At 37.2% G+C, this 20,733-nt stretch overlaps 1 protein-coding gene and 1 non-coding gene across 2 annotated transcripts; both read left to right on the forward strand.

Annotated features, from left to right (window-relative positions):
• Nucleotides 1–425: 425 nt before the first annotated feature.
• LOC121414206 lies at nucleotides 426–15,946 on the forward strand. Its single transcript, XM_041607291.1, has 5 exons — nucleotides 426–649; nucleotides 6,670–7,476; nucleotides 7,768–7,981; nucleotides 12,952–13,121; nucleotides 14,381–15,946. The coding sequence occupies exons 1-5, from the start codon at nucleotides 519–521 to the stop codon at nucleotides 14,769–14,771; spliced, it is 1,713 nt and encodes a 570-aa protein (XP_041463225.1). The 5' UTR covers nucleotides 426–518; the 3' UTR covers nucleotides 14,772–15,946.
• A 3,691-nt stretch (nucleotides 15,947–19,637) lies between these two features.
• Nucleotides 19,638–19,770, forward strand: LOC121414588. Its single transcript, XR_005969890.1, has one exon. It is a non-coding gene; the product is annotated as a U11 spliceosomal RNA (small nuclear RNA).
• Nucleotides 19,771–20,733: the final 963 nt, after the last annotated feature.

A 20,733-nucleotide genomic window follows, 5' to 3' on the forward strand; every position in this document is an offset into this window, starting at 1 on the left:
CTGGAGCTAGGTGCATGGGATTTTTTTTAACAAGGGTGCATGGTGCATATGCTGATCGTGCTGCATGCCTATGGGTCCAGGGTCGGGCTGTCCGGTGGTCGGGCTGTCCGGACCCCCTATGGAAAATGTAAGCAGCACCTCCAAGGAAAAATCTTGGGGTGCATGTAGGCCCCCGCAGCATGCACCCTCGCTTCCCAGAGCTATGCATGTTGCATGCACGCGCAAAACAAAGGGACTATATAAGAAAAAAAAAATTAGAGGGAAAAAGAAATAACTTCAGGTTTGTTCACAAAAGTTATTGAATAGAATAAAAAAAAGTGATGTATGATATATTGAATTAGCAAAGTGGATCGACGGTCTTTACTTGCACGAAGTATACCGGTATCTGGCCCCACCCCCGGGCGCGTGGTGGTCGGGGCCGAAAGGGGGGGGGGCACATAATGGGGAACGCATAAACGCAAGCTTGGAGCTGAATATCATCGGAAGAGGGATGGCGTCTCTGTCGACTGTCGATTAAAATGGGTTTCGACGGCCTAGAGATTCAAACTATTTGGATGGACGTTGCAGCATTTTGTTCTCTAAGTGAGCTTGGAAAATTACAGTCGACATGCAAATATCTCAACGCAATCCTTTCGTCTAATTCTGTTTGGTAAGTTTATTCTAGACGTAATCGGCCCTAGTGCAAGTAGTAGTGGTATTAATGAAGTACGGAAACATTGCATTAAGTTAGTATGGATCCCCGACTTTGTGTGAAGGCGGAGTGTATACGGTGGACCTTAAACCCGGAGCTCAGCGGGCCGGGAGCCCAGGGGAGCGTCATTTCGTCTAACTTACATTTTTGTCCGACAAGTTGTCAGATCTGACAACTTTCCTTAATGTTATGTGATTGGCTGAGAGGTACTATTGTTACTGTAACTGTCGGATAAAACACTGACTAAAGCACTTGTTCACTGCTACCATCTGGCCTGTGGAGAATGTACAGGTAGGATAGGACTTAGTCTTGAGGACGCAATGAATGAATGATGATGATTTTTTTTAAATATGTCATATATTTCTTCATCATTGACGTCTTGACACTCTCTCCATAGTGCCTTCAGCGAACGACCAAAACAAAGATGGATTCCCCCAAAAATCCATCCTTTTAAACCGAATTAAAGAGCATTCATTTAATTTTATTAATTCTTACACCTTCCTACGCCTAATGCGTAGGAAGGTTTTAAATATTACTATTTAAAAATGTAAAAAAATGAAGATTTCTTACCTAACTGATGCCGCGTAGACCCCTCGTTCCACATGTAAACAACGGAAATACAATAGCGTCGACCCTTGAACCGCTTATGTATGACGTACTTCCGGAAAGCAATGCCGTCTTAACGAACAATTTAGAGATAAATCTTATTTAACAAATATTAAAATTTATTTTGTGATCATAAATAATTCATATCAATATATATAAATTATTTATGATCACAAAATAAATTTTAATATTTGTTAAATAAGATTTATTATCTCTAAATTGTTCGTTAAGACGGCATTGCTTTCCGGAAGTACGTCATACATAAGCGGTTCAAGGGTCGACGCTATTGTATTTCCGTTGTTTACATGTGGAACGAGAGGTCTACGCGGCATCAGTTAGGTAAGAAATCTTCACTTTTTTACATTTTTAAATAGTAATATTTAAAACCTTCCTACGCATTAGGCGTAGGAAGGTGTAAGAATTAATAAAATTAAATGATTGCTCTTTAATTCAGTTTAAAAGGATGGATTTTTTTGGGAATCCATCTTTGTTTTGGTCGTTCGCTGAAGGCACTATGGAGAGAGTGTCAAGACGTCAATGATGAAGAAATATATGACATATTTAAAAAAATCATCATCATTGCGTCCTCAAGACTAGGTAGGACTCACGTACGTGAACCACCTATAGGCTATGTATCAACTCAGCGGAGCCCGCCATTATAAAAGCCCTCTCGCGGTAGGTCGCCTAGCAATCTTGTTAGCGACGCATGTGAGCACCGTCTTGCTCACTCTCCAAAATGTATGCGATATTAAAATCCTAAAAACTAATGGAATCGTTAAAATTTAGTAAGGCTATGAATACTTATCATTTACATTGACTATCAGTGTATCAACCTATATCAGATTTACAAGCAAGTGTGGAAAAGATTTCGAATTACCAGTAATTTTGATGAGTGATACAATAAGCCAAAATTTATGAAAATATTGCGTAAATTTCATATAGCATTTCAAAATCGTTATTTTCAATATCTTCACAATTTTTCATTGTGTTAAAAAACATCTTATTACTTTAACTATAATTTTCCCGAACTGATAACGTTGGTAGGCTATTTTCTCCATCGCTTAAAAGGAAATGTCGGGCTTTCGAAATCAGGTTAATTTTTGTTATATTTCTATAAAAGAAAATCGTTAGATTCGAGCTACTATACCATTGTTCTCCCGAAGAAGGATTATCATCTCATAATGTTGTGAAAATGATACATAACAATAAAACTTACGAGTGTAGCAATCCATGTTGGATGAAATTTTTCAGTATGAGTTTCGTAATGAAGAGAAAAATTAGGTTCATTCTTAGCACGCGAGCCGCAGAATAATAAATTTTAGCGTGTGCAGACAGGGCTGATCGCCCTGACTGTCCCTTCAGATTATCCAGTCCGATACCGCGTCGGGTTGTATATCCCACGTACCTTTTCCCCTTGCGATGACCACTGTGCAGTTTTAGTGTTTAATTTTGATACTCAATCTGTGAAATTAATAGTTTACCAATATCTAAAAATGCTTGGAATATACCTGACACATAAATTATTTCATTTTCGGTAATTATTATTTCTTTCCTGAATTACAAAAAGTCAAACTGCCTAGTGTCAAGAATGTGTATAAACATTAACATTATCAAGGTTTGGGAAATATCTTGTTAAGTTTGCCCAATGTCATATCTCACGGTATATGTTAAACAGAAAATATAGAACAAGTGTATATTTTGTAAATTCCACGGCCACCTTTACCATCATGCGACATATGAAACCGACCAGCGTGGCCGCCGGGGGGGGGGGGGGGGGGGGAGGTACTCAAATTATTTTAAAATCAAAGTAATAGCAATTTTATAGATCTGCAATATTCCTATCCATGCTCTCGTGATAATGATTTAATATCATGGTGAGTTGCAATGGGGAGGGGTCGATGAGGAATACTGAAAAGGGCCAAAATGAGATTGCAGGCCGGTAGAAATAAGAGGGGCAAATATGAATAGGTTAGTTTTATTGGAGGAGAGCTTGACCATAACAGAAGGGAAGGAATAATATGAGACGGTTGAAATTTAGATTGGGAGAGCTGATCTTTGAGATATAAAATGTCACAAACACAAAAACAAAGAAAGAGAGAACAGGGAGATAGGAGGAAAAGAGAAGTTGCAATAAAATATACCAAACAGGCACTTGTCTGGGGCGAAAGTGAGTGATGATAACTTATGCCCGCCCCCCCCCCCCTCCCTCCACTCCCTAGTCAATCTTGGTAGCAGAGACACCGAGAAGATGATTGATGAAAAAGGGGCTAATGGGACCCACAGAAAAAAAAATCAGTAATCTTGAACAGGACAGCTTGAAAACTTATAGTAGGATCCTCATATTGTATATAATTATAATTATGATAAAAGGTAAAATTCCACGATAAACAACAAGAATTAATATTAGAAAATAAGGTTATTTGAAAGAGAGTGGGAAAAGGACCCCCCCCCCCTTTCTCCCGATCCGCTTGAGACACCTGAACCCGGCTCCCGGCCCTTCCTCTTTTTCAGTATATACCATCTCTTTAAGTTCGTGAGGCGGCCGTGGTATTTACAAAAAATACAGTTGTTCTATATTTTCTGTTTAACATACAGTGAGATACTGATGACATTGGGCAAACTTAACATATTTTCCAAATCTTGACAATTTCTATCATGATTCTTGACCTATAAGATTGACGTTTTGTAATTCATGCAGGAAAGAAATAATAATTCTCGAAAATGAAATCATTAATATGTGTCAGGTATATTCCGAGCATTTTTCGATATCAGTATTTCACAGACTGAGTATCAAAATGAAGCACTATATAACTCAACAGTGGTCACTGCAAGGGGACAAGGTACGTGAAATATACCACCCGACACCGGTATGGGACTAGATAATCCCTCGCGACACACCAGGGGATCAGCCATGTCTGCGCGCGCTAAAAATTATCATTCTGCGGCTCGCGTGCTAAGAATGAACTTGATTTTTCTCTTCATTACGAAACTCATCCTAAAAAATGTTATCTAACATGGATTACTACACTCCTAAAATATATTGTAATGTATCATTTACACAACATTATGAGATGATAACCCTCCTTCGGGCAAACAGTTGGTATAGTAGTTCGAATCTAACAATTTTCTTTTAGAAATATAACAAAAATTAACCTGATTTTGAAGGCCTGCCATTTCCTCATAAAGCCGAGAAACAGTAATCTATCAACGTTATCAGTTAGGGAAAATTATACTAAATGTAATAAGATGTTTTTTAAAACAATGAAAAATTATGAAAATATTTAAATTAAGGATTTTGAAATGCTATACAAAATTTACACTATATTCTCATAAATTTTGGCACTTTGTATCACCCATTAAAATGGCTGATAATTCGTAATATAACCGTCACTTGCTGTTAAATTCGGTATGAGTTTGTACACCGATAGTCAATGTAAATGATTAACATTCATAGCCTTACTAAATTTTAACGATTCTATGGTTTTTAGGATTTTAATATCGCAGACATTATGGAGAGTGAGCAGAACGATGCTTACAGGCGTTGTTAACGGGGTTGCTAGGCGCGAAAATCCGATTTAGCTCCGCCCACTTTTTACACTGAGTTGGAGGGATTCACGTACGTGGACTATGCTATGCCAATGCTGTATAGAGCACACACTTTAAAAAATCATTAAAATATCACTTTTGTGACCAAAATTACTAATTTCCATACAGTTTTAATTTATTTATCATTAGTAATGTGGGAATAATTTTTGTATTCGCCAGAGCGCTCAAAAACTTGAATTTTTGGCATATTTTTGTGTACGCCCTCTATTGGTGGAAAGTGATATGGCAAGAAAATTTTCATTTTTTGATCTCTATTTTTAATTAAGAAAAAATGATATAAAGAATCAAATTGAAATAAGAGCCAAGCAGTATGAATTAACAGGTCTAATGGAAACTGTCAGTGTAAAAAAATCAAGCATTTGCCCCAAAGAAAAAGAGAAAATAAGCCAAACATTGCCACCCTTACTTTGTCACACATGGAGATATAACTGAGAACAAGGTTATATTATAACCTTGTTCATTGAATGAGTGGACTAAAGTAAACACTAAAACAGGACTTGTCGGAAAAGTAAAACGTCAGACAAATCGTTTCATGAAATGCTCCCCGGGACTCGTCCTTGTAAAAATAGACGGACATCTCAATAGCGCTCAAAATAAAAGGGGAAAATATAAATTATGCACTTAACTTAATGTACCTCGATTATATGGATGAAGGTCTACTCTATCGTCAGTCACAGAATCTTGACATCGAGGTAGAGCATAGTCTAGACAGCTGGCAGCTGTCTGTTTCGAGGAGTTTTTTAACATTTTTTTTTTTATTTCTCCTCGTACACAGACGGCTCGCTATCGTGCACCCACCATTAGGGGACTTGCAATGCAAAATCCCCCCATCAGGGCTTTTCAATTTTTGTCTTTAATGAATAAAAATTTTGAAAATTAACGCTACCAAAATGCAAATTAATATTCCCTCTTGGCATTAATAGCCCAAAAACAGAGAAAAATCAAATTAAAAGGGACAAAAACAGTGACTTACCTCAGCTGTCGCGCAAATTCACTTCCCCGTTTTATCCGATCTTAAGACTTAAGTACATAAACATATGGCCATTAAGTCCCCTGTACAGATCGCGCTACAACTTTGGTCTCTGTATTTGGTGAGTGAAGCCAACAGAGTTCAGCTGAACAACCAACATAACAGAGACCGAAGCTTTTGGTCTAGGCATAGTCTTGAGTTGAGGACTCCATGATGATTAAGAAGCTACATGATAGATCTAGAGATCTAAACAAACTGGAATTTTAGCATATCAGCTTATAAGATGAAAGTTAGTAGAGGTGCACGGCCAATATGGGAGACTCCAATATGGGAGGCAATCTCCCATATTGGAGACTTGCTTTGCTAAAGAACAGAAGAAACAACACCAACAGAAGCATAATTTTTTCCACCCCAAATTTTGTCTCACTGAGGCCAAAAGCCCATTTTTTTTGTGTGTGGATGACAACGAATTCCTTATCAAAACAAAAGTAGACAGTGAAAAGGGGTTATTTTTCATTGGGAATCCACTAATCACATTTTTATTTACTGCCAAGCTAATCCTTTTGCAGCAAATGTTGAAGGAAAATGGTCTCCCAAACTGGAGACTATCTCTGAAATTGGATGCCCAAATTCTAAACAAAAGTCTCTGATATTGGAGATAATCTCTCATGGGAGACAGTCTCCCTTGAGCCCCATATATTGGTTGTGCTCCTCTACTGGAAATGTGATTTTGTTTTTGTTATTAGACTCTATAAAATGTCTGTCCTTAAATTAATTTTCTTTGGTTTTTTTACAGGAAGATTCAATGGAACAAGCTGTGTAAGTTGTTTGGTCTGAAGGAGAAGTACAGGAACCATGCAGAATCACTGCCTCTTGTTCCATTCTTGTACCAAAACCTCTGCTATCGTCTTCAGGCATGTCTCAGACGTAGAGAATGTTCACAGCAATGGTTTGTGATGAACCCTAAGGATGAAATAGAATCCTTCAACATTGCTCAGAATCTCACGTCCTTTTCCTTCTTCGACTCGACCCAGCTGTGGCGAAGGGCCGAGTCCTCCTGGCAGATCCGTTTGCGGTCGGCACTGTCTTCGGTGGTTCCTTTGCGTAAACTGAAGGAGTGCGACACAAAGTTTTTGGATGCTACAACAGAGCACATGCTGCTTGGTGGTGTGTCTCAGACAGATGATGCCTTTGCAGATCTCTGGCCTTTTCGTGACTCTGAGAAGAAAGCCTTCTACAACCATCGCATTGCCATGTTACTGAGGAAGAGGCGGAAGATGCGCGAGAAATGCCTCTCACAGATCTCGGGATTTGAGTGTGGGATGCCGTTGCAGTTCTGCTCTTTGAACCTCCTGGGAAGTGGATGGAAAGTACGTAGAAGGCTTCCACAAACGTCCAAAGGTGTCATTACCGATGCCAGCAAGATTGCGGAAATAAAAAACTTTGAGCTGAAGTGCAGCTTGCAGGAGTTACTCCGTCCAGGATTGCTGAGAGACTTCTCTCAAGAAGCTGAGCCCTTGTGTCTCAGAACGCCCATCGACATAAATCCCAAAGACTTGCAAATAGTACAGGACCTCTTCTTTCGTTTCCTGGGATACACTTGGTAAGGCAGTAACTGACTTAATATTTTACCTTAATGACTCAATACAACAGTATGTTATATTCAGTTGCACATTGAACATATGTGCCATTTGAAAAATACATTTATCGTTCAAACAAAAAATAGCCTAGAGAAGCAAAATATATATTACTTTTCCATATTTCAGGAGTTATTCACAAGTAATAAAACAGTTTCAATTGGTATGGTATGCTATGAACCCTTACAACCTAAAAGTCAATTGTAAGTAGTGACAACCTAAAATTTAACTGTAACTGTTGTTCCCTCTCCTCATAGCATCTTGCCGTTCAATGTAGCATACCACGTCAGCGACAGTGCCAGAGCCGAGACTTGCCTTGTTATTGAGAGCTACGTCCATCACACAGTGATCACTCCCATCGTCGATGGCATCCTTTGCTCAGACCATGTCAGATGCAAACCCATAGGATTCTCACATGTGGTAGATTACCTAGTCCTGAGCTTGGTTGTGAAGAACCCCAACCTCAGTAGGGTAGGTAACGGAAAAAATACACGGGGGCTCGGGGCGATTTCGCCCCCGAAATGCTCAAAAGAGCCATGGAAAATAAAAAAAGAGCCCCAGAAAATCTACACTTACTGCAATGTTAGAGCTTATCCAAAATTGCTGATTAAAGCAGTAGGTTGTGAAAAGTAACCCCTGAAAATGAAAAAAAGAATATTTGTTTGCCTGGTAGGTAAGAGTTATGTCCAAGAGTGTGTTCATGCTCTACAGTATTTATAATTTTAAAGGTGAATGCTAGTTTTGGTAACGATATCAAAATGAGTTAGTACAGAATCCAATGAAATGACCACCAAAGTGTCTGTTTGTATAAATAAAATGCATGTGCCAAAGGATTCTGGAAGAAATTGGGTAATTGCTGAGAAATCAGCAAATAAGCACAGGATTCGGGTAGAGCGTGTGGCCCGACGCTCTAAGCGATAATTATACATTGTCCCACGTCCGCTTATACTGTGTTGGGGATCTCCGGTGTGAACATTTTTCAGCGTAGATTTCAAGATTTCACAATGTTCAGTTAATGTAACTGTACCAGATATAGATCCTCGAGGATATACTGACAATTAAGCCTTGTTTTACAGACTTTCTCATGAAATCAGTGTTTACTGCAACTACTGGCATTTCTCTTTAACATTTAAGTAGAGAATGTGATTCCAATTTTAATACGAACAACCCTCAAGAATGCCAATCATTAATGGCTAAAATAATATACAGTAGGCTTGCCTTATTAGAAAAACAAAATGTAAATTTTTGTTTCAGAAGATTATATATTACTCACTTTTGGTGTGACGATTATCAGACAACGTGTTCAGCTTTTTCTTAATAATTACATTACCCCATGTGTAAGTGTTAGTGGCTTGTTGGTCAGCCACATTTTCCTGAGACATGCATGTACAAGACAGCAGAAAATATTTAACTGAATTATGATTAGACAGAAGAATAGGAATTGAACACAAGGGAAATCTTAAGTGAGATTCTGGGAAATTAAAGTGTTTGAAATATTTTTGTAATCTCTGAAAGAGAAACACCGAGTAATGCATGGTGTTGAGTACACCATAGACAACCAGTCTCTCATTGACGCAAATGAGTGATGTCACAGTATGGGCACAAATGTACATAGAGCAGGACAGAGCTACATGTACATGTACAAAGTCTTGATAGCCAGGGAGACGTCAATTCTCATTGAAAATTTGACGTCAAAGATGGCAGTTCTGTATTGTGCAGTGCAATATTGACTCTGACATTCTGACCTGGTGGTGTTTCATAAAGCTGTTTGTAAGGTTAAGAGCAACTTTAAGAACGTCTGGTGATCCTTTCTCGTGGTAAATGGTGTACACTAAAATATTCATTGGTGATAGCATAGCGCGTAAAAAAGGTTTACCAGTTCTTAGAGTCGCTCTTACGAACAGCTTTATGAGATGGCCCCCAGGGCCTCGTTACACAAAGGTTAGAGATTAATCACCAGTTGGTAAGAACAATTTAGATTGGTTCTCGGTCTGTGTACTGAACAAATTGCAATGCAACGATGGTGAGCATGATCGGTTAAGGGTTCGCATTGAGGTGAAAATTTTTTTTTAAGGTACTTTTATCAAATTTGCTTTTAAAATAATCTTTGATATCTCAGGTTTAAAAAAACTAAGTTTCATGAAGATTGATGATTCCGAAAGTACTGGAATAGTCCATTTTATTCATGGGGGTGCTGCTACCTCTCATCACGGACGGACATTTTTACTCAAATTAAATTCACTCTAGTTTTATTGTTTTTAAAGTTACTCTAATTTGGTTTGGATGTTCTTGCACTCTGAACATTTTTCTATTATCAGACATAATATAGTAGAAAAAAAATATTGGGAACTAATTTTTTTTGGTAGGTGTTAACATTTCCATTTTGAAATTTCCGTCCGTGATGGAAAAAAAGATGAAAAGTTTTTTTATTCTTTATCAGAGTAGAAATAAAAAATAAAAAGGTTTAGAGGTATCTCTCTAAACACTGTACATTATTTTATTTGAACATGGCTAAAATCCATACATTTTATCCATATCATAAAGTCAGTCAAAAATGATCACGGACGGACATTAATTTGATCACGGACGGACAAAGTTAATTCACTCAAATTCATTTCACTCTAGTTTTATTGTTTTCAAAGGTACTCCAAATTTCTTATATGGTCTTGCACTCTGAACATTAATCTATCATCAAACATAAATTAGTAGGGAAAAAATATGGAAGTAAACTTTCCTTGTAGATGTTAACATTTCCGTCCGTCCGTGATGAAATTAATGTCCGTCCGTGATCATTTTTATTAGGATAATGTCTATGGACTCAGCTTTTTGTTCTTTATCAGAATAGAAACAGAAATAAAAGTGTGTAGAAGTATTTCACTGGACACTGTTCATCATTTTATTTGAACATAGCTAAAATCCATACATTTTATGCATTTAATAAATCAATGAAAAATGATCACGGACGGACATTAATTTCATCACGGACGGACGAGTGAAATACTTGTGGAAAGATTCATATATGCAAATGAGAAACTTTGCTGAGCAGATTATGAGTTTAATTTTAGCTTCTAATTGCAGTGAAAAATGGCTCTGAGAATTATTCAGAACTCAAATGGAATAAGCCTACAACTCTTCACAATTTTTTGTGATATCTTTGTTTGGCTGTTATTGGGGCTATATTGTTGTCAGGAAAATTGTTAAGCATTATTGGAATGCAGATAGAGTTGAAAAGCTGCATGTACATGTATATGCCAAAAAAGCGGGAAACAAAGTATGGCAAGAACAAGTCCAAAGCTGTAGATTTCATCAATTCAAGCTTGCAGAAAGTGATGGAGAAGAAGTAGAATGCAATGCATAATCTGATAAGCAGAAAAATCAATTTTTCCATGTACAAACTTATGGATTCACAATGCTTCTAACAGAACATAGGTTTGTGAAAATTACATGAATACCTTTTTTTGAAGTCCATTTTGGAGCTAATTTTAAGCAAATCGCTTATCTGGTAAACTGTGAAAATGCATAAAGCTTGCAATGTAGTGTTTAGAAGTTAAGCTTTGGATTGGAATATCAATTTCAATTTTGGATTCGGTCAGGGCCTAAATACATGAGGGCTGTTGATGTTATGGGGTGTCTCCGCTTTGATATATGCAAAAGATGGATTTAAAGAGAGCCCCTGACAAGTGTTGATCCAACAAACAAGCATAAGGATCAGTGACCTGTTAATCTTTTAGATTTAGTTTTTGGACCTAAAAAAACATCTTTGCTCTTGGAAAATTAATGCCTAAAATCATCATGATCATAAAAATACTTGTATCAACATGATCAATAATTAACTACATGTAGCTGTTGATTTTGAACCTACTTGTATTCTACACTTTAAAAAGACAATAGGGGAAGGCGGGGTAAGTTGTGACACTTTTTGCATTTTGCACGTTAGAATTGATAAGACTAGTAATATTGTAGAAATAAGTAACTTACCTTTAAATTTGATTCTTGGGAAATATTTTTCACCTATATATAACTTTCTACCCCCACGCTGAATGTCATTGTGACCTTTGAAAAAAAGGATGTCAAATTGCTCAACTTGCCCCATCTGTGGGGTAAGTTGTGCCATCGTCTGGGGTAAGTTGAGCCACAAAAACTATGTAAAAAATGTATGCGGGAAGAACCAGGATGTCAATTTTTCATTTAAAGTCTTTTCACTTGCTAATTCTCTATGAATACTAACATCTTCTGAAAGTAAAAGGACTGTCATGTGAATTTGCTCCTTTCTGCCTGCATATCAATGGCTTTTTACGGTTTTATTTTTTTTTATTATACAGTTGTACATCACCTATTCTTTATGTTCGATTTTGACAAGAAATGTGTTAAGAGCAATCGTATGTCTAGATTATACTGTGCGTCTAGCATAGAAATCAAGTTGCTACATCTTAAATCAAGTTGCAGCAACTTGATTGAAGTTGTAGCAACTTGATTGTGCAACTAATACTGTTTAATATTATTAAAATATGTACAAATCATCAAAACAATTGCATTTGTTTACCAAAAAGTACTAAGAACTTTTTACAGAGTACTTCCATTGTATTTTAATTGTGTCCGTCCGTGATGTCCGTCCATGATGTCCGTCCGTGATGGAAAATATTTGCAATTCTCTCGGAAGTTTGATATTGGTTAAGAATTCAATATGCTGAACATAGAAGCTAACATACCCGAGTGTTAGGTGCATTAACAATAATTGGCCCATGTAAAGCTGTTTAGATAGAAACAATAAAAATGTACAAAAATTCTAAAAACCACATTTCTATCTTGTCCGTCCGTGATATGGCACATTTAGTGGATACCTGTGTTTGTAGGTAACCATGGCAACAAACTTTTTTAATCATTCAGCATACTATGTCCTACCCTTCACTATAAAACACAAAGGAACCTTGTTCGTCTTATTCCTAATTTGTTACAAGCCTTCAAAACTTTCAAAATCTATCAAATGTCCGTCCGTGATGAACCGATCATGCTCTGGTCTTGATAGGCCATTTCATAATAGTGATTAAAAAAAACCTTTGTGTTACATGGCCCTTGGCCACATTTCATAAAGAAAATGGTAATTGCCATGAAATTAATTCCTTTGGTTGGCTGCCGAGCTCATTAATACCGTTATGGCAAAGTCAACAAAATAGGCTCATGGGGGACCAGCACATCCTTCAGCATGAAGCACTTTTTTCTTACGGAGAAATTAAATGAGTATTTAACACATGGAACAAAATCAATATTGAACCTTTCAAGCTTGAGACACAGTTACATTTATCTTCAAGGCTTCAAGCCTCTCAGAGGGGATTTAGATCTCTCATTTCCCCGGTTTAGGGTGCTACCATACTTTTTTTAATACACGTCACACTGTAAGCAGAAGATTAATTGAGATCCATCCCTCTTCTCTCCCGCACCAGATTAAGGCCACATCTCTAATGCTGAACACCAATCCAGAACGCATGACCCTTGCCCTCTCACCCGTTCGCGACCTCATGGCAGCCGTCCGTCCAGAAAACCCTTCAGAGTATGCCTACAACTCCCAGCTTGGTGTCCTTCACACAGGTACTGCTCTACAGCTCAAGGAGAGGTAAGATAATCCTGTACTGCCATTCAGGGATCAAACTACATCCATAGGGCTCGGGGTAATTTCGCCCAGAGATGCTCCAAAGAGACCTGGGGCCGATTGCACGAAAGGGTCTTTGCAAGGACCGTCTTTCGTGTCGCCCATCTTTTATGATGCGCCATGTGAAACACATTTTAAATAAATCATCTGCAAACATATTTCATTCGTCCGTTAAAATAAACAAAATATTTGTTTATAAAATGATGTGATATATCATGAAATTGTTTAAAATTTGATTTAAAAGCAAGCTAACGAATCTTATTCTTTATCATAAATTTAAGAAACACCCCCGCTTATAGCGTATCATAAAAGATGGGCGACATGAAAGACGGTCCTTGGAAAGACCCTTTCGTGCAATCGGCCCCTGGGGGGTGTTTCATAAAGATTTAAATATGAATTAGAGTTGCACTTACATTAAATACCTAGTTGCGTGTGGTATAAAAAGGTATTACTGAATTGGTCTGATAATTAATCAATAAGATTGCGCGTTGCATATCATGTACGCGTCAGCATTTAAGTGCGACTCTAAAGTCAGCTTAAACAAAATATGATTTGTAATTGATCAAAAGTAAAGAGCATATTGGTCTTCAATCATACCAGCAAAGGAGATTGTCAAGTGTATACGCCTTCTTTACTAATGAAAAGTACTATGATACGAGTCACTAGATCTACTAACATAAAAGTGTGCATGTGGGACTACAGTTTGTCTTTAGAATGTCATAACTTCATTATTCCTTGTCTGATTTAGACAAAATCTCAATGTAATGTGTGTCTAATTTTACTGAACTCTTGTCTGTTCAAACCATATTATGTTCGGCCTGGAATACTCCTTTAATGCTATGCTCACTTTCAATGTTTTTCTTTCAGAAATCTCTTTATAATCATTTGCATCATTTACAATAGACTCTGCATTTTAAGTTGCCCTTCAGTCCAGTCGCTTGAAAAACTCAGTGCATCATTTCATTGTGCAAAAAAACAATCATTCAAATTTTGCCAGTCTTACAGATTTCTATGGACCCAAGAGATTTGACTTTGGCAGAAGCAAATGTAGACTTCATTGGCATCGTAGTCTTTCCAATATATAACACTTTTAAGGTTAAAATCTACTTGTATTTTTATTCTATAATCATAAGAAATAAGCCAAATATACTGCAATGTGTACTGTACATTTAAGGTTTTTGAAAAATGTTGCCTCATTGTTCAATTTTATGTCTCCTCTTCAGCATACTATGTGTCTTCCGGGGAGTCGACTCTTGCAAGCGCTCAGACTTCCTCGTCCTTCTAGCAACAGAGTACATGTACAGGTGCCTTGACCTTGTTTCCATGGTAACAGAACTCCTCAGCCAGTTTGACCTCCTCAACGTGCGGCGGTTAGTGAGTCACATCTTCTTTGTCGGGGAGAACACGCAGATCGGTAGCTTTGGGGCGAGGTTCGAAAGAGATCTACGGGTAAGTCTGGACAAGCTGGCTGCAGTGTTTGGAGGAGAGTTTGCTCGGCAGCGGCGATGGCCAATACACTGCGTCCATGCGGAGGTGGAGGATAGACCGAACTGTCTCTTTTCCGATTCCTTCACTACAATGGACTATGTCTTCCAAGGACCGGATTTCTTCTGAAATTCTCTTTGATTTTGAAGACCATTTGTGCCTGCTATCACAATGCAGACCCTATTTTAGAGACATAATTATTCAAATGGAGAAGAATGGATAAGGATGGAGTCTTTGGGGAAATGCTTGGTATTGTACAATGTATATGGTTATCTTGGATGAAAGAGCAGGTCCAGTGGGTCCCTTAACTTCTACATTTCCTACCCAATATCCAGTCCCAGAGGAAAAGCCGAACCACTTAACTTGTAAATGTCCTTTACAATGTCATTGAGAATGTTGTTGAGAATGTCTTTGAGAATGTCCTTGAGAATGTCATTGAGAATGTCATTGAGATAGTCCTTTATAATGTTCATAGGATATTACGAATGGTAAAATCATGGTACATGGAGTTTTTAGATGTCTGGGCAATGGTCTGGCAGGACCTCAGTTGGCAGGGTAGTCTCTGGCTGACATTTTGATTAAAGATCGTGGGATTTGAAAGAGGTTTAGCCAAAAGTGCCAATTGTATGTCATGATGCTTTGATATGGTTATAATTACATTTTAGCTACAGTACTGGATTCCTATGGCAATGGATTGGGTAACCCGCAGGGTTTCTTGATTTGGGGATGGTGAATTACATATGGACAGCCCAAAGTCCCTATGTGAGCCTGGAAAGGGTTTTGTAGCAGGTGCAGTCAGGCAGCATTGACTTGTGCATGCAATAATGACCGTGCAGTATATTTTATTGTGATTCCCATTATTTATTCAATCATTTACATTTCTGGCCAAATGCATTTTCAACATGGTTTTCACACACACACACAGAACAAATATCAATCATAAACAATGCAATGATGAAATCTAGACCCCCCCCCCCCCCGTACGATGTAAACAAGAATACCTTTTAAGTGCAATAAGATATTTCATTGTTATACACGATGAGGTGTATAATTCATAAAGCTGTTTGTATAAAATTACGAATGACTTTATGCATGACTTGTGATCGTTTCTTATTAACCTATATAGAGTACCGAAATGATGACATCAGTTGCCATGGTGTCATGGCAACCTGGTTCTAAAGAAATGAAGCTGTGGGGCCGTTACATAAGGCTGTTCGTAAAATTAGGAGCAACTTTAAAGATAAATGAAAGTACATGTAGTTGCAGTAAACACCGATTTTATGAGAAAGTCTGTAAAACCAGGCTTAATTGTCAGTATATCTAGATCTGGTACAGTTACATAAACTGAACTTTGTGAAAACTTGAAATCTATGCTGAAAAATGTCCACACTGAAGATCACCAACACAGATAAGCACATGTGGGACAGTGTATTATTATTGCTTCGAATGTCGGTCGAACGTTTGACCCGAATCCCATGCTTATTTGCCAATTTCTCAGCAATTGCACAATTTCTTCCCAAATCCTTTGGCACATTTATTTCATTTATACAAACAGACACTTCAATGTCATTTCATTGGATTCTGTACAAACTCATTTTGATATCGTTACCACAACTGGGATTTATCTTTAAGAACGGCTTGTGATCCTTTCTTAAGCGCTAACCATCGTCAATTTATTATACCATTCACCTCGAGAAAGGATCACCAGACAGTCTTAAAGTCGCTCTTAACATACAAACAACTTTATGTAATGGTGCTGTGTTAGGACTCCCAGAATGATGGTAACAATCAGGGACAAAACACATCACTATTTTGCAAATACAAATGTGTATAGATGATCGTGCAGCTGCAAACCAGTGAGTTCGTTGTCATGACACCGTGACGTCACACTACGATACTCTATATCCCTGTGTAGCTGACTAATCACCCAGCAACATGTGGAGCGTTGTGGCCAAGTGGATTAGTCTTCGGACTTTGAAACAGAGGGTCGTGGGTTCGAATCCAAGCTATGGCGTAATTTCCTTCAGCAAGAAACTGATCCACAATGTGCTGCACTTGACCCAGGTGTGGTAAATGGGTACCGGTAGGAAGTAATTCCTTAAAAAGCCGCGCTATGAATGCCTGTCTTAATAGCTGGGTATTAGAGTGCCTTGAGCATCTAACAGGGTGGATATGTGCGCAATATAAATACCCTATATTATATTATTATTATGTTCCAGTTGTGCATTACTTTATGAACAACTTAATGAAACTACCACCTAGTATTATGAACTTTCTTATCGGTATTTATATACATGTATTTATTTATTTATTAATTTATGTACTTGTGTATATCTTTATCTTTTTATTGAATTCTAATTTCGCCTATTTGATTAATCATGAATGCAATATATGCCACCACAATTGCTGTACTTCAATCTTAATTTTCTGGCGGGAAAATGTGAACTGCACAAGGCTGGATGTGATGGCATTTTTTAATGGAGTGTGCATGAGGGTGTGTGTGTGTGTGTTTCTTTGTTACAGGCTGCATGTGTGTGCTTTTCTATACAAGACCCATGTTACATCTAAAAGAAAATCACTTACCCAAGTCCCGACTGAGACCAGTTGTAACCTCGAAAGTAGTTAGATGGATTAGTTTCACAGAACTGGGCTGGAAAAGAGGTACATGTACATTAGAGCACATGTATTCCCCCTTACTGGTCACAAAAATTTGTGTCAATCCCGCAGTATGTTTCAATTTAAACCTCTTTCAGCTTGGTCTGATGGAACAAACCCACCCAAAAGTGGTCGAGAGAAAGTGTAGACTACACTGTATCTGGGTTAGTATTTTAGGATCTGATTATAGTACCTACACTTCATAACCCCAACAATCCTCTTTCTGACTACAATTTATACCGCCAAAGACAAAACTGGGGTCTATTATGCTGCAAACTACTACATGTGAGCTAAGATGGTTTCGAGGAAGGTTTGTGTTTACGTCCATGGACAGTTGGTCAGAGTCCAGCCCGAGACTACAGTACCCAGGCCTGCGGGAGGTGCGCTAAAAATGTGGCCTGTGGTTGGTTTTATGTGTTTTCATTTACTTTCTTTCCTACCCAAAGGAGCCCCCTGTTAGGCATCAGGAAAGCAAGTTTCTAGATGTAACAAGGGTCCATTTGTATTTGACTTTGTGCAATTATCTGGTATTTTCTGGAGTCTACATTCAAGTGAATGAATTCTAATTAATATAATTTTTTAAATGTTGCGTGACCAAGTTCGCCATATATCGGGGGGGGGGGGGGGCTTTTTATGCCCCCGCAGACGAAGTCCGGAAGGGGAACTAAGCATTGCCTCTGTCCGTCCTTCCGTACATCCCACTCTGTTTCCGCGCAATATAACTCAAAAAATACTTCAATGGATTTTTAAAACTTTTGGTGTGTAGGTAGATGACACCAAAATACAGGCTTTGTTCGAATTCGGAGTCTGCAGGTCAAAGGTCACAGCTCATTAAATATGAGAGTTAGTTCAAAGGTCTCAATTATATTGGTTTCTGCACGATATTTGAGTCCACCCCAACAAAAAATTGTTTGATTAAAAAGAGAAAAATCCAACGAGCATATCTGAATAAACATGTGCACGTGTTTCAGATTTAGACCTAAAATCGGATGTAAAATAAGAAAGTTATGACATTTTTAAAAGTTTCGCTTAATTTCACAAAACATTTATCTGCACATCCTGGTTGGTATGCAAATTAGGAGACTGATGATGTCATCCACTCAATATTACTTTTGGATTTTATTTTATGAAATATTCTAATTTTCTCCTCATCGTCAAGTGAAACTGATCAATTCCTCCCTGAACATGTGATATTAGCATTGTTTAATACTATATGATTCAGTCAAGTCGTTCCCTGTGGTCATACCTGTAAAAAATGAAATATTGTACAATTCAAACAAAAAACAAAAGAAATAGTGAGTGATTGACATCATCAACTGACTCATTTGCATGTCACTGAGTTGTGCATATCACTGTTTTGTGAAAAATAAGCGAAATTTTATCATGTCATAACTTTCTTATTTATTTGATGAAATTTTCAGTGTTATGCTAGTTTGATTTTTCTCTTTTTATTCAAATCCACATTTTGCTGGGGTGGACTTGACCTTTAATCATATTGAATGAATTTCTGATCGCGTTACGCGGGGGCATCTGTGTCCTTTGGACAAGTCAAATTTCTAGTGTGTTTATTAGATGAATATTAAATGAGTGAGAATGAATGGAGGATGAGGTAAAGAGACAAACAGGATGAGAATGGACAGAAAAAAAGGAAGAGAATGAAGAAAAAATGATAGAAAGAAGGATGGGAGAATGGTAAAGGAAGGGAGGGAGGGGAGGGAAGGAAGGAAAACTCAATTTTCTGTATATCGAGTATCATTTTATTAAGATAATGTGGTAAAAAAAAAGTTTGAAATGGAAAGATGATATTCAGAGAGCAGATAGATCGTGAAGGGAAAGTAGCTGGGAAAGTGGAAAAAGGGAAAAACATAGAAATACTAGCATTTGGACGTTCTTTCATGTCCATAGCTAAAGGTCTTGTAGAAATATTACAGGGAAATGTAGTCTACTATTTTACCTGGAAACACAACCTTTCATTGATGCCTGCCATGCACAAAGAATCAATGGAGGACACAAAAGGCCATGTTGGCTATCTCATGCATATTAAGTAGGTTCTCATTAATATGCATTTTAGGGTCATGAATATGCATACATCCTTATCTTGCCTGTTCACTATGCCATTTATATTGGAAAAATTCTCATATTTTTTAGTCTTAAATTTTTTTCATGCATGCATGTAATTATTTTTATGCAAATTTATTGTGCAACAAATGTACATTATAACTTCACTATATCATCATTTTTTTAATATAAATTACATTGAGAATTACTTTGCTCATTCACTAACCATAATACTTTAATGATATTAAAAAGATAACTCTAACAAAACCTGCAATGTTGTTCAAAAAGGGCTTTGCTGCTTGTGGCACATGGGATGCCCCCATGGGGTTTCCTGTGCGGAATCACTATCAAGAGATTTCGGAAGCATAATATTTGTGATTTGTGGCTGTTAGTTGTCTATTGCACTGACGCCCTATAATTTGATCAAAGCCAAAGGAAAATGTCTCATCCATTTGACCGCTTGGCTCCATATTCTTCTGATTATAGAAGTCAAATGTCCTTTTGTTTCTTACAAAACAATCCATTATAAGTTTCCAAATATCATTACACTTTGGAATGATGAAGTCATACTCACATGGTTACAACTTCTATACGAAAAAAGCTTGCGTGAGGTTTAAGCTGATTTCATTCAAGCAACAATGGATGAGTTTTTTCCCCATTTTTTCCATGTGTTGGAAACTGTTGCCATGGTAATGACATACGGTGGGGGTATTAATCACCTTCAGTGATAGTTCTAGTTTGATATTTTTGCCCTTTCATAAATGTCCCCCCCCAAAAAAAAAAAAAAAGATGAAGACAAATACAGCTTAATTTTTAATTCCTGATTGCTTATTTCAGTAGAAAGCATCAAACTATTTATGAAGTCATTAAAGAGGTATTGATAACAGACTAAAATTATAATCTGAATAAAAATTTCTTCAAAATCTAAAACAGTAAGTTATAATAGATAGTGTATTATTTTGCTAAAACGTTTCTTTGCACGCCTCTGTAATATGCAGTAGAGAGCTGATAATGCTATCTACCCACTTCTATTATTATTTCATTATGAATTTTTTTAGTGTTCTCTGCCTCATGAATTTAGAAGAACTGATTACTGATTTTGTGTGTAAGATAATACTTTATAAGGTCATACTGTTGATTGTGTATTTAAAATGAAAATGTATGAAATGTCAATTGGAAGAAAATAAATGTTTACTTGAGTTTATTTAGAATTAACTGATCTGGTTATAAGAAAGATAATTTTATAAATAAAATTAAATTTTGAGGATCTCATATGATAAAAAATCTGAGAAAGGAAAGTAGGTACATTATACCATCGGCTAAAATAAATACATTAAAATGTGAATTGAGTCTGTTGGCTTGAAATTAAAAGCATCAT

Source organism: Lytechinus variegatus, chromosome 4 (assembly GCF_018143015.1).
Source record: "Lytechinus variegatus isolate NC3 chromosome 4, Lvar_3.0, whole genome shotgun sequence".
NCBI lineage: Eukaryota > Metazoa > Echinodermata > Echinoidea > Temnopleuroida > Toxopneustidae > Lytechinus > Lytechinus variegatus.

Excerpts from the sequence above, each read along its gene's own strand:
- LOC121414206 (XM_041607291.1), top strand. The coding sequence starts at position 519 with ATGGGTTTCGACGGCCTAGAGATTCAAACTATTTGGATGGACGTTGCA. Across the intron at positions 650-6,669 it reads CTTTCGTCTAATTCTGTTTG|GAAGATTCAATGGAACAAGC; the intron begins GTAAGTTTATTC and ends GTTTTTTTACAG. Across the intron at positions 7,982-12,951 it reads AGAACCCCAACCTCAGTAGG|ATTAAGGCCACATCTCTAAT; the intron begins GTAGGTAACGGA and ends CTCCCGCACCAG.